Source organism: Coloeus monedula (genome assembly GCF_965178545.1).
Source record: "Coloeus monedula genome assembly, chromosome: 8".
NCBI classification, from domain to species: Eukaryota; Metazoa; Chordata; class Aves; order Passeriformes; family Corvidae; genus Coloeus; species Coloeus monedula.
The window spans coordinates 4,408,017-4,426,611 of NC_138788.1; the positions used below are offsets into that span (position 1 = coordinate 4,408,017).

Here is an 18,595-nt window from a genome sequence, read left to right on the forward strand (position 1 = left end):
GCATTGCAGGAAGTACAGAGCTGAGTAGACTGTGGTTTGCCAAGACATAATGCCAGTGGGGAGCAGAAACACCTAATCCAAGTTATCAAAGGACAAAAATCCACAATCCTGGTTGGTCAAAACCAGCTGCTCTCCAAAAACAGGTACCTGTGTACTGCTGTTTGGCAAAGCTATCTTGAATCACCACTCAGCAAATCCCTACTGCACACGCTTGGCAGTGCTGAAATTACTTGACCACTCATTTCTACTTCTGTCCAACATTATGCAATCTTTTTGCAACTGCAGTAATGAGGGCAGCTCCCTTCCCACTTCCATCTTCAGAAAGCATGAAAGTCACATCACACTGAGGTGCCAGTTCCTTCACTGTTTCCTGCAAGACCCTAGAAAAACTGAAAGGGAAGGGAGAGAAGAACAGAACATTTTAGCAGCTGCTTTCTGATCTGATATCTTTGTATTCACCTATAAGCAAGGAGCCATAACCTCAGCCAACATCTTCCACAGCATTGCTTTCTTTTGCTTTTCCTCCTAATCATCAAAGATACAAATTTCTGTACACAATCAGACTCTAATTTTTATTTCTCCATTTGAATTTTGTTCAGCATGATGCCACACACTGCCCGCGTCTTCAGAGATCATGAAGGAGGTTCTCTTAGCCCAGCTCAAAAGCTAATGCATCTATTTGTAGGCCTTGCTCACAAAATATTGACCCAACTCCAAAAACTCAAGACAGCTTTCCATCTGGGAGATTCAGATATTGCAGAAATATACCGAAACACTGCAAAATAAGCATTAGGTTCATTCAACATTCCACAGAAAAGAGCCTCCCAGTGGCAACTGGACTTGCCTTTGCAATTTTTGATCCTTTGGCTAGGCAAGGGAAATGACAAAATGCAGGGAAATGTGTTAGATTCTTACCCCCTCTCAGGATTTTAATTACCTCAGCAGAAAGCTGGTACAGCTTGGTATGTTCTCACAGTGAAAACAAGCAAACAGCAAAGGGAAGTGGTGCCAAGGTACTCACTGTGGATGGAGCTTGTACAGAGTCCCATCTACTCCAACAGTGATTTGCAAGCGCCCCACACCTTGGTTCTCCCTCTTCTTCTCCACAACAGCAGCCAGCCCTGCCCCACAGAGCCGGGCAGCTCTTCTTGACACAACACCACACACCTCCTTCACAATGATGCTGTCGTCACACGTGCTGTCCAGGCCGAGCTGCTGCAGGATGCGCCGCACTTGGAGGAGAGCGAGCCGGTCACTGTGCACAGGGAAGCACACAGAGCAGCAAGGCATTAGGGAAAGCTCCAGCAGCTGAGACAGATGTGATTCAAATGAAACGGGACCACTTCAACTCTAACACTCTCCAGCTCTTTTAAGGCAGATTTCTGTCTGAATTCAGATTGAAAACTTGCTCCTGCCATGCCCTTTGCCATGTTAAGCTGTATCTCCAGAAAGCACAAACTGTAGTCATTCATCTAACTCCCAAAGTCATGAGGGAGCAGAGCCAGATCAGCCACCTGACTGTTACTTTAGATCTCAAGGCTGAGACACTCCTTTCAAGGCTTTCCACAGCAGAAAGAGTTTCAAATAGCCTGGAAACCATTGCAATCACGCACAGATTTATAGGTAAGCACATATTCATGTATCACTGACTTCCTACTTTCTTAAATAAGTACTATTCTAAGTCTCACAAGAAACATTTAGCTTGATGGCTAAGGCATCCAAGATAACCCAGTTGTGTGGACAGGAAATAATATTTCATATAATTACAGAATAATTCTGTAACTCCCCCAGTTTCTCATTTTTAACTTTTATTCTGGAGGGGGGGGGTGCACAAAGAAGAAAACTGTAACTGACTTAATTGACTTCTTGAAGGAAAGGGCTCCACACACTAGCAAAAGACTGTTTTCTAGGTGTCCCAGAAGACTTTAAGGATTTAAACCATGTAAATCTAACAACTTTACCTCTCAATCTGAGACAGGAATTTTGTTTCAAATATGCCTCTTTTCCTGAGTGATTCCGAAATGTGTCCTCTGAACAGCAGCCCTTGTTTCGTTAAGTCAATCAAAATTTGCCTTACTATTTCACCTAGGTACATTCCACTGGTCATTTTTTCATACCTGTTGGGTCGAAAGAGGAATAAAAATGTTCATTTAAAGAGATGGCTCTGTTTAGCTTGAGTGGTATGTACATGCCCTGTGAACTCCAAAAAAGCAGCCCAAGCTTGCAGAGCAATAGTCATTGAACTCCATCTTTCAATCACCAAAAATCTGCTGCAGTGACTTCAAGTGCAAACATTAATTATGATATATTTACCTGTGCCAAATGGTAACAGAAGTAGAAAAAACTCTTGCAATATTAAGCAGAATATAGTGTTAAAGCCAAAGTCCACACTGAAGTGAAACTCTTCCCTGTCCCCCATGCATTCACCAGTGAGTCACACCTAACCAATACTGTCTTTACCCAACAAAGAACAGTCACGTTCAGTTTATCCTCTCGCTTGAGTTGTATTCTACCTTTGAAAAATCACCCTAAGAGGAGGAACAAAGCACAGCCTAGACTTTGCAGGGAAATCTTAAAAGCTGCGCTGTTTGGTAACTGCTTCAAGATGAAAACAGTGCTGTGGTAACAATGTACATCTTCGTTTTTTCCTTTGGGGTTTTTTTTTTTTTTTTTTTGGTATCTAGGTTACTTACCAAGCAACAACAAAAAAAATGCAATATTAAAATTTCCTTCCTGATTATTCATTCATTAAGCACGTTATAAAAAGCAGCCAGTGTCTCTCAAAGACTGACTTCATCAGGCTCTTGGCATCAGGACCATCACATTTACCTCTGTTTCCCTGGGTTTAGTGAGCCTTCATCTACTTCTTTATCATATTTTGTCCTGATGTTGTCAATACAGCCATTGTCACCAAATGCTCCCCATTCTGTATTAATACACATTTTTCCTTCATTCCCTTCCACTATTTCTATGTTTTTCATGTCCTCCATGTAGCAAACATTGCTGCCTGTTCCTAGAAGGAAAGAAATAACAAGACTTCAGCTGGAAAAGTGAACAGCACCAGGAACTCATAGAAGATGACTGCAGTGTTCATCTTTAAGTTCTCTTTGCCATAGCTCAAATTTCAAGGTCACTTCCAACACAGGCCATTCTATGATTCTATGCTTAGATATATTTCTGGATCAAAACTTGGAGGAACCTATTGGGGGAACCATCTAAGAAGCCCAACAAGAATTCATTCAGATTTTTAAAAATATTTGCTTGTTCCATGGTCTGTAACCTGGCCACACAGTAAATATGAATACACTTTCCGAAACAAGAATTCATGCTCTTATCTGCTTATATACTTTTACCCTGCATACACTTGCTAGGCACCATCAGAGATATGATAAAAAGTCCAACAGGTCCAGGAACTTATCTGCTACAGATGTTGTTAAGTTTCCTGCTGAATACCACACAAATCTGCCAAGAACCCCAAGCAACTAGTAACACCATATATCAAACTCAAATAAAAGATGCTGGTTTACAGATTCCAAAGCCCAGCATTACATAGGTGCTTTCTTCTCACAGTGGTCACCTGGCCACCACTGTACCTGCAATAAGGCCAATCTCACAGTTTGGATCCTCATATCCGCAAGTCATCATGGTCCCAACAGTGTCATTCACCACTGCTACAATGTCCAAGTCAAACTCCTAAAACACAAGTCACAATCAGTAGTGGAATGCCAGAGGAAGAGTGAGGGTGCATTAAGTACACCAAAATGAGCAGAAAAAAATAGCTCACATTTCTTCTTTTGATGGCCTCTCTCAGCATATCAACAACATCTTCCCCCTCACAGTCTGTTGCCTTGAATCCTTTTGTCCATCCCACAAGTGTTCCCTGAAACAGAAGAGAAAGAAAGTCATAAGTGAAGAAAAAGAGCAGACTGTACATTGCAAGCATCAGCTTTTTCTTGCCTCCCACCCCCATGTTTTGTTTTTTTTTTTTCCAAATGATGTATTTCCCTGGACAGGTTACTGAGAGTGACTAATGCAGGCTGTGCACATGTATCTTTGTTACCCAGCTGCTGATGGTAGTGACTCCAGGTTTACTCAGCTATTTATCAAGGCACTGCACTCAGTGCCTTCTAAATCTCATTTGGAAAACCTCATCCCATCTCATCTCTTGTGCACACAGCCATTGTATTACCTGTGAGGGAAAGACTGCAAAAAATACTTTTGCCATAAATTATTAAACACCCATCAAACATTAATGAACATCTACTGTTAATTTTTCGGTCGTTTACCGAAGGACATTTCACAACTTCAGGCAACACTAATTTGTTTCTTTTCAGACAACAACCTGGCCTGACAGAAGTTGATTTCCAGGTTACCTGAAGTAATTAGCCTTACACTTCCTAAGTGGCTCTAGACTGTGTGTCCAAATAAGAAAAAAAGAAAAAAAAAATAGATGGCAACTGGGAGAAAAAGCTGCTACTGAGAAATACTCTCAAGTTCTAACAACAATAGAAGACCAAACACACAGAGCAACATATTATGACCCTGACATATGTGTCTGTCTCAGTTTGCCTCCAATACTGTGGAATTTGCTTCCTAATCATTTGTCAAGACCTAAATGCTATGCTGTAGGTTGAGAAGGCATATGAATTAATGTCTCCACAAAAGGCTAAGTCCTATTGCTACTCTCTCAGCTGTGAGCTGAAAACTGAGACAAGGCAGACTAGCTTCCAGGCTTAGAAGCTATTGTAAAACCCACCAGGACATAAAAACATGCAATAAAATAGCAGTCTCTTATTTCCCCAATATCCTACACATTTGACTGGAACTAAGCAGTACAACATCCCCTGCCCCTCTCGGAAATCAATAAAAATAATCTTTTCTTACATAAGATCTGAAAAGATAAAAGATAAGGTATCTGTCAAAAATCCAACTCTTCCAAGCTGAACAAGAAAACTCAGGTCTATCCACTGACACTCAACAAAAAGAAGCTAATGTAGTGCGGAAGTTAAAACAGTAAGAGCTGTGCAGCACAGCTTGGAAAACAACCTGGGACTGTAGCTGTGCAAGCAGAAGGAGCCATTTATTATCCCTTACCACTGAAGAGTTAAGGCAGCGTAAGATTCCTGGGTTATTAAAAATATGCAGTTCATTTTGCTGTCATGAGGGCTTAGCTTTATAAAACAAAAGCAAGTCATGTCCACCACTTACCACAGACAAGAAGTGAAAATTCAGATTCCCATAGGCAGATGGATAACATAGGATGATAATTTTCTCGTGAAACACAACTAATTTGCAAAATAAAGTAATAACATTCTCCAAACCAACAAGTCACCCTTGCCCAAAATGATATGATTTACCAAGCAGATGCAGAGCTGCCATTTGACCCATTTTGTGCTGCAGTTCTTACCTTGTCAATGCTGGCTTGCCTGCAGGGGAAAGAGAAGGTGAAGCCCAGAGGAAGCCGAGCACCTTTAATCCCCATATACTCCAGAAAGTCTGCTATGCACTGGACAATATGGTCAAAGAGCTGGAGGGAAAGGAAAAGTATATAAATCTCACAACTAATCCCATACAATGGGCCTTGGCTGGATCGGTTAAACAGTCACTTAAGATTACCTCTTCTCCTGTCCCTTGCATGATCTCCAAAGGAATGGCAAAAATTTTGTTATACATTTGCACTGATCTTCTTCTCCCACTTTTGATTTTGACTAGCAGAACCCTGAAATTTGTGCCACCAAGATCAAGGGCAAGGAACTTTCCTTTCTCTGAAGGAAAAGAAAGATATTTCATTTTGGTGCTTCTCATAGCACATTTGCTATGAGTTAGAATGACATACCAATGATAGCACACTGCTCCCTACGGCATTTACCCCATCAAGTCTTTTAGCATGGGGCTGAAGATAACAGATAACATAGCAGGAAGCACCGGTTTGACAACATAAATCCCCCTGGCATTTGCCAGGTTAATCAGCATATTCCCTCTCCCCAGAAAACAGACAAACAGCTTTCCTGAACCACCTTCAGGTGATCAGGAACTAATTTCACCTGTTCCATCTGGTGTCCCACAGACGTACGTCGGCAGCATCTTCACTGTGGCATTGGCTTGTGTCTCTCTCTTCAGCCCGTACTCCAGCTCAGCCCTCATTTTGTCCATAACTTCTCTGAGGACGCCCAGGGGCAGCAGGAAGGGTGCAAGCGTGGCATCAATGCACTGGCGCTGGGCGGCCAGTCTGTGTGCCACCGCCGTGACCATGGCAGCCCCCCTGCCGCTGCCGCTCACCGACAGCAGGAACCGCACGTCACAGGTGGGCACCAGCCTTCTCACCACCTTGTGCAGACGTTTGGCATATCTAGCAGGGACAGAGATTTGCTTTAGGCTCTCACAGGCCTTTTGGGCATGGTTTACTTCATCTCTGCCTGGAATCAGACCTTCAACCAGTTTGGGAGAATAGCTGGAGAAAGTTCCCGGTTTGGCAAAGCACGTGTTCAAAAACAGGGAGGTAGTGGAGGAAAGGAGAAAGAAAGAAAGAAAAGAAAAAATGCGCAGTGAACTGCAAATGTCCTGGAGACCCAGGAGTCAGTTGAGAAATCAAATGCATTTCCCCAGACACCGTTATCCCAGGTATCATGTTCTTCCCACCCCACCCCAAATTCTAAAGCTCCTGGGACAGCTTTGCAATAACTAATCCAGTTAGATGTCACCCCAAAGCTGAAGCAAAACTGGCAGTTCTCTGAAAAGCCACACACACATGCAAATGGAGACTCTTAGCAACATCAATATGCAGCCAGCAATTATCAAATCCTCTCTAGTTACTTACTGGGGGTGGGTTTTATAGAGTCCCCCATCAATCCCAACAGTGGTTCGCATCCTCAGCAGCTTTTTATTCTCCCTGAGCCGGGTCAGGATAGCTGCCAAGGCAGCAGCACAGAGGTTGGCTGAGCGGAAGGAAACGATAGTGCAGACATGCTGAACAGCAACACAGTCCTCCTCAGAGGGAAACAGGTTCAGCTCTGTAAGGATCTCTTTTGTGTTGCTCAGACCTTCCTTGTACCTAACCCCAAAACAAAAGAATACATCACCAAATGCAAAGGCAACACATAAATCAATACCTTGGCTTAAAGAGAAATGAGAGGAGACCAGGACACAACCTATCAGGCAGTATCATGATTGGTTCCCATAAACCAGTAATGTCTTTTCCACAGTATTCCCAAAAGTACCCAGGGAAGAGAGTCTGCTTCCTGGGATTCAGCACTTGGTGAGACCAATCGGCTGTTCAAGAAGAGAACGGGATAAAATAGTCCATACAAGGAGAGCACATGAATGGATGTACAGCTTCACTCAATACAACAAAGAAAATAATTCCTGGACTGACAGTGAGGATCAGGTTTCCTCTCAAAACACCAGAATCCAAGTTTTCCATGCAGTCATCCATTAGCTAATCTAGAATCTGTACTACATCTCCACAGCCCCAGTATTCCCACATCAGAGAGGCTGAAAACTGCAGCAATCATCCCACACACAGGTCTCCAGAGAGGTTATTTAAACAACCTGCATCTGTGATGTTTAGCAATATATTTGCTACTGTGGTACTTTGCTAAAACTATCTTACACCAATTCCTACTTACAGAAAGGTCAACTTTTCTCCTAGCCAAAAGCAAAATCAAGCTGTACCGTTCAGGATTGTTCCCAGCACCCACAGATTATACCTACACATTCATTATCAGTGCTGTGCTTGTGACAGACTGACTTTGAGAGTGGCTACTCTCAAACACAGTATTACAGGTTCTTACTTTTCCATTGCAGACACGTGTTTCATTTCAATCTTGCCCTTAGTAAGCAGAGCTGTTGACACTTTCCCATTGAAGAGCAGACCTTCCTTTGTCATTTTTAGGAGAATGAGTCTTACAAGTTCCCCCAAATACAGGCTGCTGATCATCTTCTCAAACCTGGAATGGAGCACAGGAAGGATTACAGGTTGTTCACCTATTTTTAACAACACATGAGCAACTGTAGCAGCAATCCCCTGGCCTGAAGCAGGGAGGTGTGAAAGGTACCCACCCTTCCTAGAAGGAAAAGATCTGGCTAAGACAGAACCAGGATCATGCCATCTCAGGTTCACTTAAGCCAATTCCTGTTTCAAAGGGGCTCTTGGCATACACTGGAAAAGCACTCTGGGAACTCGGACTGCAAGTCAGTCAGGGAATCACTTACAGTTGTTTTCCAGGATTGAGAGATCCCAGATCCAGCTCCCGATCAAACTCTGTGCGGAGGTCATCCAAAGCACCATCATCTCCAAAGGCCCCCCACTCTGTGTTAATGCACATCCTCCCTTCATCCCCTTCCACCAGGTCAATGTGCCTCATCTCCTCCATGTAGCATGCGTTGGTGCCAGTCCCTGTGGGTATTGGATAAACTACTGTTTGTTCTAGGTGTGCTCTTTGTTTAAGCCCACATGTTTGGGAATAAGTCAGTATATTGACTTTGGAAGAAAATACAAACACATAACCCTGTGGTATAGGATGCTAATATAGGCCACCTGCACCTGTGAAATCATCATTTCACAATGAATGAAAAGACCCTGAAATTATTCTAAGGCTTGTCTTGTTTAAAAATAGTTTTTCCTTTTTCAAATGTACTTCTATGTGCCTAATAAAAGCCACCATGGTGCATGAAATGGACAAACTGTGGAAAGCATAGCTGGTACTAACTACCAGACATGAGGGGAATTCAGCCTTCTCTGGACAGACACAGTAATTTTCTATACGGTCAGCAGAAAAGTTTAGTATGCTGGTCACAACTGAGCCCAGACAAAATGGGGACTGTGGTATTTGATGGCAATGTGATCAGCATAAAAACAGCTGCTTTAGAGAAGGCAGCCAGGCTTGAAAATCCAATCATTGTTTTTTCCATTTTCTTTCTGCTCTTTCCTGTATTGTGAAACTCTCTCCTACTCCAGATTGGTAGTAATTTAACAAATGAGAGGGAAAAAAACCCTTCATGGTGAACAGAAAAAATTACCAATTATGAGCCCAACTTCACAGCGCTGGTCATCATATCCACAAGTCATCATGGTTCCCACGGTGTCATTGACCAGTGCCAAAACATCAACATCTACATCCTAATAGCATAAAGATGAGTGATTAACAGGGACAAAAGCTTAGAAAGCCTCCTATGTGATAAAGCACTGGCATGCAGACATACTCCCCAGGTTGCATTTTGAAGGCCTCATTCAGGAAAACTCTTTGATTGAAACACACTACTTCTTTTTACAACACTCTTCCCACAACCCTGTAAAGTTACAAGTATCTCTGAATTCTCAAGTGTTTCACCAGCCTCTTTGCTTGAAGGATTTGTTTTTCCCCAATACCACCTAATTTGCCAGAAAAATGGCGTGATACTGGTGTGAATGTTGTGATACTGTGCTTACAGACTGTGTGAAAGGATAACATCCTACCACCTGAGCAGATCCCACCAAATAGGACAGAACATAAATGCAGCTATGGCTGTGCAGCAACACCACACTCAAGCAGAAAGTCCTTCCATCAAGGCTGTCCCTTCACATTTCTCAAAGGATTGTTGTAACTCAGATGCCAATGCCAGGAGGAGGCCACACTTTACCCATGAAGCCCCAGATCTTTCGTTACCAATAACTACAAGACTGATGCAGATAAAGAAGTGAACCAAAATCAAGGCTGGATTTTTACCACGTGAGAAAACAGAAGAATTTCCTCTTTACTATGAATTCATCAAGATATGGAAAGATGCCTTGTATTTCTTAGCTGTTGTTACCAATAGCACCAAACATGAAAAGCAAGGCTTTCCAAAATATTAAAACGCAGTGTTATTCAAAGGCTATATGCTAGTTCAAGGGCAGATTTAATCATGTCTTACTGCTGACCTTAAAAATTACAATCACTCTATTCCACAGACTGGACAGGCAAACCCTGCTAGAGTCAGGTGTGCCAATTTGAGATGACAGTTGCCCCCTACCAAACTTCATCCCACAAGCCAGGCTGTGAAACACAGTATGTGAAACTATTGAGTGTTTCATGTCTCACTCAGTAGGTTCACAAGAGATTCCCTTGGGCTGAGACAGTGGGGCCATACTGGTATGCTGTCACAGCCAGCCTGGGTTACCAGTGTGCAGATGCCCTTGCTGTTACTGGGGAAGCCTGAGTTACAGCTGCGAGAGAGATTCAGATGCACCAGATGTACAGCCATGCTGAACACTTGCTACTGACCATCCCTTAAGGATGTCTGACAGCTCTCAAAAGAACCCACACAAGAAGAGCTGATTTCCCAGGAAGATATTCTGAGGCCACTCAGGTTCAGCTCCTGCAGGTATGAAACTTGCCTTACGCTTCTGGAGGGCCTTGCGCAGAGAGCTGACCACATCTGTGTCCTGAACTCCTCGGACCTTGAAGTGTTTTGTCCACGCAAGAAGAACCCCCTGAAAAGTAACAGTGCAGTGGCCCAAAAGCACACAAACTTTAGCATACAAACCACAAAGCCCGCCAAGACTAAAGTGTGTGGAGAAGTCCACTATGTCTCTCCACACATTAAAACTGAGCCAAAAATCAGTCAGAGCAGAACATCTTACCTTGGGGCACCTGTAAGTACCAACACAACCAAACAGGTACAGTCAAAGCCACAATCCTGCAAATGCTTCTCCCTGTGCTTCATTTAAAGCACATGTGGCTTTCCTGATGCTCCTCACAATCTAATAGCATTAAGCAAAAAGCATTCACAGGACTGGGACCCAGAGCACAAACTCTTAGAAATAAGAGAGGCTAGAATGAGAGAACACAAAATAATTGCAACCAGCCCTTTGTTTCCCCAAGAGGTGTCTCAAACAGCTGTGCTACAGGTATTTCCTATTCAGAATCAACTGTAAATAAAAAAAATTGAGAGTGATTAAAAAAGTAAAGACGCTTCAAGACACAAAAGTACATATCTATTTTTAACAGTGTTAATACAGGGGCACGTGGTTCCTATGGAATTGGGTACTGATTAAGCAATGTAATAGCTTTAGCTTAAATATCACGGTGCCTTGAGATGAGCAATGAATGGTTAAATGGTAGTCAAGTCTAGTTAGATGCTAATGGTCATCTATGCCTTCTTCAGAGAGCTACGTAAACATGACCCCACATAAAAGCCACAGGGTAACACCCCCATTCAACAGCTTCTCCAGATTCTGCAAGGAGCTCAGCTTGACAAGAGTATTTCTTTATGCATCTTACCTCTTCCAATTTGGTCTGTTTGCATGGAAAAGAAAATGTAAAGCCAAGAGGTAACTTCTTATGCTTCAGGTTTTTGGTTTCCATGAAGTCTAACAGACAGTCAGCAACATAATCAAAGAGCTGCACAAAAGGAGAGGACAGTTGGGCTGTGTCCTGCAGGCAGGCGCTCCACCACAGCACCACCACAGCAGTGCCCTACCTCGGCTCCGTTCCCCTGTATGACCTCCTTGGGTGTGGGGTAAAACTTGCTCTCCAGCTGGCTGCTCTGCTTCCCATCATCAAACACCTTCACCTGGTGGGCACGAAACTGGGAGCCACCCAGGTCAACAGCAAGGAAGTCACCCTTCTCTGCAACACAAGTGGGCAACCATCACTGGGGATGGCCACGAAGTGTGGCTCAGATGCCATGCTGAAGGCCACAGCCACAGACTCTCCTGCCCCATCATGGCAGATCCTTATCCTGTGGGCCTGGGTGCATCAGAAAGACTGAGAGTTGGAAACCCTAAGCAAGGCTGTCAGGTCTCTCCTGTTAGCTTGGTATGTAATAGCTAATTTAATTTTTATTTGGCAGTTTGGGTTTGTCCAACCCTGCTCCTTCCACAGCAGCATATTTTCAAGCTGCAAAAGGATGAGCTTTTCAGCAATAAAGGCCCAAAGCAACTGCAAAGCCAACCAGAGCACACAGGGGCTGCAAAACTGTCACCTGAAATGTGGGAGAATCAGAATGTTACCTGTAGCCGGTAAAGGACGCAGGATTTGCAGGCATATGTAAGACTCAGCTCTAGTGCAGAAGTCAACTTCCAAGTGGGGCAAAACTAATTTGCTACCTAAAGTCAACCAACACAATCCTTTTCAAATGCCTTTTGGTGTTTCTGTAAAAGTACCATTTTGTTTCACAGGCTTGCTCAAACACATACTTCTCCAGCAGCAGCCTCAGATGGAAGGACAGTTTGGCCTTACTGCTACAATAAAACAACTGTTTATCCCACACACAGGAAAAGGCCCTTCCCAAAAGGAAAACACAATGGTATGTGCCCAGCCTTGCATGATCTTTGTTCCACAGTCCAAACACCTGATTAAATTTTATCAAATCTGGTCCTGAAAGGGAAGGAAGAAGGAAATTCTACCTGTAATATCATGGTCAGCTATTAAAGGTGAGGAGGCAGATTGGGTTACTCAGTAAACTGTGACCTTAGTGAGACTATTAATCCCTAAACAACGAAAACCTGATAATGCTCCATGTGAGACATTTCAGGCAGCAACACTGAGGGCACCAAAAAAATCTTAAAGTTGAATGCTCTTGCAAATGGGGAATAACCATCCAAGTCTGAGCTGTTTAAACCTGCTGGAAGTTTTGTCTAGAAGCAAAAAAACCAACAAGGATTTTTCAAGAGACCAAAAATAGAAAAATCAATGTGATACTTAGAGTAGGCAGCGTGTCAATAAGATACAGCCCAGCTTGATGCTGCAGCATGTCCTTGACACATTGGAATGGCCACGCAGGCCAGGAGAGCACTGTCCAACCTTGGCCTTGAGGAACAGGAACTCTTGCAACAGTGATGACATTACATGAAATTTTCCAAGTCTGCTGGCCTCAGGGGCCCCCTGCTGTTTCAGGACAGCATCAGAGACATGTGAGACCTCAGGACCAGTGACTGTCACGGAGATTGCAAGGGTTAAGAAAGTACTTCTTTCTCTATGACAAAGGTAGCAGCAAAGGAAGAGTGCCCCCTTCCATCCAGGCAGCTTGTGTATAATTTCTCTCAGACATGCCTCATTTCAAGAGACTTACCTTCAAATACCTTCTTTATGCCATTAAAGCTGTTATTCCTCATTTAACTGCAGGGAAATTACCTTCAGAAGGAATAAAGTCACATGGAAATAAGGTACAAAGCTAACATTACATTTTTCTGCACAGCTAGTTTACACGGAGTCCTGACCTAGGCCACACACAGAATCCTGCAAAAATTTACTTGATTAAACCTGGGAAAAATGTAATTTTCTGTCAGTCTGCACTGCCAGGAGCCAGCTGAGGTGTTATTTTGGATGTGCATACTTCTCCAAACAAGATGGGCTTTTACTTCCTATCTCACATCACATCCTCCCAGACGACACTACTGCACTTTCTCCCTCTCTGTTCAAGTCTCAGGTGAAGGAGAGCGGAGAGTTTCCTGGCAGATCCCACCCAGAAGCAGATCTGCCCAATGCAGAAGGCAAGGAAGGGCAGAAGGGATCGCTTTTTGAGAAATTAGAAAAAGCAGTGCAGAGTTTGGGGATCACAGCTCTGAGGATGCCACGTTGCTGTCACTTGGCAATTTGAGGGGTTTCACTGCAGCATCCTGCCCTCCCTGTAGCTCCAAGAAGGCCAGGCCACACATCCCACAGCCTCAGTACACTGTAGTGCAGGCTCTGAGCTGTAGAGGCTGCCCTTGTCGTGTCCAGCCACAGCTCCAACAGCAAGGCCTGCACTAGGAACAGGTGGGAGAGGCTGTTCCTGAGCACTTACTAGGTCCTTTCCCCAAACAAGCAGCACTAGGTCAAAATCCACCCAGTGCAAGGAAAAAAACTCTCTGCCAGCATTTTCCCAGGCTCAATATACACACCTGCTTTCTCAATGAGATAGGCAGTAACCCAGAGTCACTGGGTGCCCTGTGTCTCTGCTGTGCTATCCTGGAGTATTGGCAGCAATTCATCTTGCTACAGCAGCTGTGCTGTGCTGGAGCAGGGCGACTCACCTGAGCCGTCGGGCAGCGAGCGCACGAACGACGGCAGCATTTTCACTGTTGCCGTGGGGTTCGTGTCTCTGCCCAGGCCCTTCACCATCTCAGCCTGGAATCGAGCCATCACATCCAGCAAGACATCGTCGGAGAGGCGCATGTGGTACAGGTACCTGTCGACCTGCAAAGATGGAAGGTGTTACTCAGAGGCATGCAGGCCCCTTAGTGCTCAGCAGCTACTGATTGTTCATTTTATTTTTGACCTCAGCACCTAAGTTTTCATGACTGCCAGCGCAAGCAAGCTCCAGGTCATCATCAGGACAGTCACTCTTCTAAAAACTTTGTTTTGAAAATGTTTAATGTAGCCCTGGTGAATTACTGCCCAAAAGTTGGCCATCTTTTCTGATGGCTCAGTAACTTGACAATCTACGTAAGCCCATGAGATTGCTTGAGAGCCTGACAAGCTGTTTTCACACCATCCACTCCTCCTACAGATGTAACGAACTAGAACTACAAAGTATCTCAATCTGATGAGAAGTTGACCTCTCTGAGGCAGATCCAGAAAATGCCATCAGTACCCAAGCATGTCAGCCACAGCCTGAAAACATCCATTCAGCTACTGCTTCACTCCGTGGACAATTAACTTTGTTGGCATGCCAGGCTACAACGCAAAGCCTTTTTCTCACTCCAGCTCTGCTCTCCATTCTCTTGTGATTCTAGGATTACACCTAAAACACATTTTTGGGTGCAATCAATACCCTTTGTTAAAGGTCTGTAACTCACGGAATACATCAAAATAGAAGCCAGTCGAATATAAAGGAATTCAAAAGTATCTATGAAGCAGCTCATTTAGATAAACTGGCAGAGAAGCTAATCAGTGTTTTATATACAGCTTCATCAGGGCAAAGTGATAGGTTTTTTCCTTGAGGACCACGCGCTGCTGGACCGACACGTACCTGCAGGGCTATAACTAGGGTGGCCTAGAAACTACATAGCTGGGTACAACAAAGGATTAACACAGGAAAATAAGAATCTGTCAACATCCAGAAGCTTTTCCACTGGGGAGCCAGATTTTGGTGCTGTATGAACATGATGCAGGCATAATAATTGTGTGCTCCAAATAGCTGGATGTCCCCTGAAGGGTAATTCGTGTTCACATCCCACTCCCCACCACATGAGACTCTGGGCCAGAGGAGGTGGGCAGGGGAGAGAGGTGAGACAGCTTCCAATGCTTTGTTACTACAGACACTCAGCTCTTGCACCACAGGATATGTTGTTATGGTGCTTTATCTGTTGAGAGCATTTCATCAGTCCAATTTACATAGGGAGGTCTGGAAGGTTGGAAGGACACAAACCAAGTCCCACCAGCACTAAGGCAGGATTTAAAAGGCGGCATTGTCTAAACAGAGGGCAATGCAGGTTGTAGATAAATTGGTCTCTGCCACAGTTTGGACTGGCCACCTATTTCAATGAGGCACAAAGTTAGTTACCTATTCACAGTCCCATTTTAAACTGATGGTCAGCAATGACCCACCTGAAAGAGCCAGGACCCTGAAAGTCACTCCAGCACTTACATAACACACACAGAGGAGCAAGTGTTAAACTAGAAGATACAATTGTCCTAGAGCAGCAGCTGCCTTTGGATACAGCTGTGCCTTGAAAAGGCCATTATTCAGATTTGTCTTCGTAGCCCTCATTTACACAGGTACTTGATTTTCTCCAAGGGTTTTTGAGGCCCCACCACTGCATAGGATCCATCATCTCAGCGCACACACCCGTGGTGCAGATCTATGCACCAGTACTGCTTTTTTGGAGAAAATACAATGATGGGAGACATACAGCACTCATGCACTCTGACACAGACCCAAATAGCCTTGTGACAGAAAACCCTGTGGGGAAAAAAACCCTCAAGAATAATAAAAATTACTCTGACTGTTTGCAGAGAACATGCACTAGCTCCCTGCTGCCCACAGACATTGCATTCCCCACCCTGTTTACTGACAACCACAGGAGCAGACAGTCCTCTCCAAGGAATTAGATACGGCAGAGCCCAGGAAAGCCTGCTGGCTCTCCAGCCTGACTTACAACCAGAGCAAGGCCCTGCTCACATAGCCATTTACTTGTCAACACAGGAATGGCCAGGCTGTGCTAAACCAAACTTGCTGCCTCCCTACCATGGCACCAGAACAGTGCCTTGCCTCATTTATGGAAATAGCACTGCTTTCCTGGCAGCCAGGCTCTTGGTTTTGCCACCACAGAGTAAATAAGCCTGGGGAGGTAGAGGTGGGAAGACATTCCTTCTTTCTAATTAGGGACAAATCAGTTCTGTTCTGTACAGCCTACCCTAGGCTCCTTAAAAGAGAAGTCTGAGAAGCATGTGGTTTCTTGCCTTCAGGAAGGGCTAGTTTGCACCTAGCAGAAAGACTTCGATATTTTTAATGGCTTTGTCAGAATTCCTCTGCCCCCTTGTGTCCATTGTCCTCACTCAACTACAAGCTGGATGTTTCTCTGAAAAGCCCAATACACCCGAGCACTGCTCCACAAGGTCTCTCTCTTTCTTAGTAAAAAGAAAGAAGAAATAGTACTGTCTAGATGTGAGATCAGCTCCTCACACAGGGGAGGGGCATCGAGGCCTTTTTCTGATCACATTAAATCCTATGGGTAAAAGGGCTATGACTGAGTCAGAGACATCTGATTGTTGAGATACCAGTACCTCTCCTGGAATGCCTCTCTCCAAAATAGAATTAGTGGAAGAAACCCTCCTTGGAACAAGCCACGCCATGTTTTGGGCACAGAAAAGAGAACCCAGAATTGCTCAGTTTGCTGATGAGCTCAGTGATGCAAGTGGATCTATGCACCACGACCCTGGATCTCCCACCATGCATCCACAGACAGCCCCACCTCCCACTGGTTGGAAAACCAGAGGACAGAGCCTGACAGCAATGGCCACCAGACTGCACTCAATGAAGACATCAGGAATACAGAGGAGCTGCAGGGGACATGCCGACAAACCAGAGGACCTCTGACCCATGAAGCTTACAGGTCTCACATGGTCTTATGACAGACATATGCCCAAAAACCCATTTCAGCATGGCCATGAAAGTAGATTAGGGAGGAGCAACCATTAGGCAGCTCACTCCCAGTACTGATAGCTTACTATCTGAGCCATCCTGAGCTTTTCCAACTGTAATTAAAGTCACACCTATAAAGATCAGAGTGATTAGCCAATTTTAGATAACCAGAGAGGAGGCACAGGCACACCAACACCAACTGGAAATCTCTCCCGAATCTCAGCAGACCCAGACCAAAGACCACAGAGGTTTCTCCTATCCCTGCTATGTGACTGACTCCTGATTCCTACTCAGATTGAGAAATCCCATCATTCACACTACACTTGCAAAGTGACTCAGCAAGAGTCATCCTTTCTGTCCTCTGGGCTCTACTACACCATGCCAGATAAAGCTCAAGCAGTTTCCCTTAATGAAGAGAATTTGTTCCACTACTGGGAGAGCACTTTTAACAGTGCAGGAAAAACCACAAAACAGACCTGTTTTCATACTCGTCAGGTGGTTTAGGGTTTAAATACCTCTTACCCCATTTGGCTGAATGGTTTTAGTGGATAATGTCATTATATGGTCTGCATTACGTACTGCAGACCCCTCCGTATCTGAGTAACACAGTTCTCAAAATAGCAATCAGTCAATGCTACATCTTACCTTTTTTATTTGATCCTCTTTTAGCTTTGTGAAGTGGAAAGCTAGCAAGTGGACAGCAAACATTTTCTTGAAGCAGATGGATGAGTCAGTAGTGACAGAGCTGCTGTGAATAACTCCAAAGCGACAGGTCTTTATTCACGGAGCTGGAGCTAGAGAAACTTCAGCAGAGGCATTTTCCCCAGTGTGGAATAGTGGAGTTCCTGGGAAATTGAGTCCAGAAATAAATCCATCCAGTGTGATCGGGTCAGTGATTAAACTTCTGCCTCTTTGTATCACCCCCCCCCAACAACCCAAAGTCCCTCCCTCCCCAGCTACACACTTCATTGTGCCAGAGCAGGCACCTGGAGAGCTGCCAAGCTGAAGAGGAGAAAAATCGATTTTGTTACTGCCCCACTTGGGAATTGTTACCACTTCTCAATGCAGTTGCTACGCAGCCTGCCCCGCTTCATTCCGGGGGCTGACAGGCTCCCACCACTGCTGCGTGCAGCAGAGTGCTGCCGGGAATCTGGAAAGTTAGAGGGTTTGAGGAGGTTTCTTCCCTCTGCTCAGCGCTCCCACTTTTGAGACAACCTCTTCTGCAACTCTAGTTCTGCACATTGCACCCTTATCTGCAGCTTTGTACCAATTAAGCTTCAGCTGTGCAAAAGAGCAGAGACACACAGACCTCTGCCCCCAGCTGGAATACCTCTTGCGCAATTCCCAGCAGAGAGGCTTTGGACTGATTCTTCTCCCTTCACCCAAAGTTTCAGACCAGTGAAGACCCTCAGTACTGCAAAACGCAAGGAGAGGACAGATTTACCTGGCAGGCAGCAGTGTGGGTATCAGACTGCCCCACTGGAAGGATGCCTTTAACTGGCAGCACAGAGCACCTACAGCAAGAGCAGCATCTTTACACCATCAGATTTTGACACAGCCTTTAACC

The 18,595-nt window shown here is 44.6% G+C and overlaps 1 protein-coding gene across 1 annotated transcript; it reads right to left on the reverse strand.

Annotated features, from left to right (window-relative positions):
* Positions 1-244: 244 nt before the first annotated feature.
* LOC309575703 (hexokinase HKDC1-like) lies at positions 245-17,736 on the reverse strand (the record flags this gene model as incomplete). Its single annotated transcript, XM_082286430.1, has 18 exons — positions 245-389; positions 1,022-1,255; positions 1,962-2,117; positions 2,830-3,013; positions 3,594-3,693; positions 3,785-3,880; positions 5,408-5,527; positions 5,617-5,765; positions 6,045-6,349; positions 6,818-7,051; positions 7,791-7,946; positions 8,212-8,395; positions 9,019-9,118; positions 10,355-10,450; positions 11,241-11,360; positions 11,440-11,588; positions 13,976-14,138; positions 17,674-17,736. 18 exons carry the CDS (start codon positions 17,734-17,736, stop codon positions 245-247), a joined length of 2,754 nt encoding a protein of 917 aa, XP_082142556.1.
* Between the last annotated feature and the right edge of the window lie 859 nt (positions 17,737-18,595).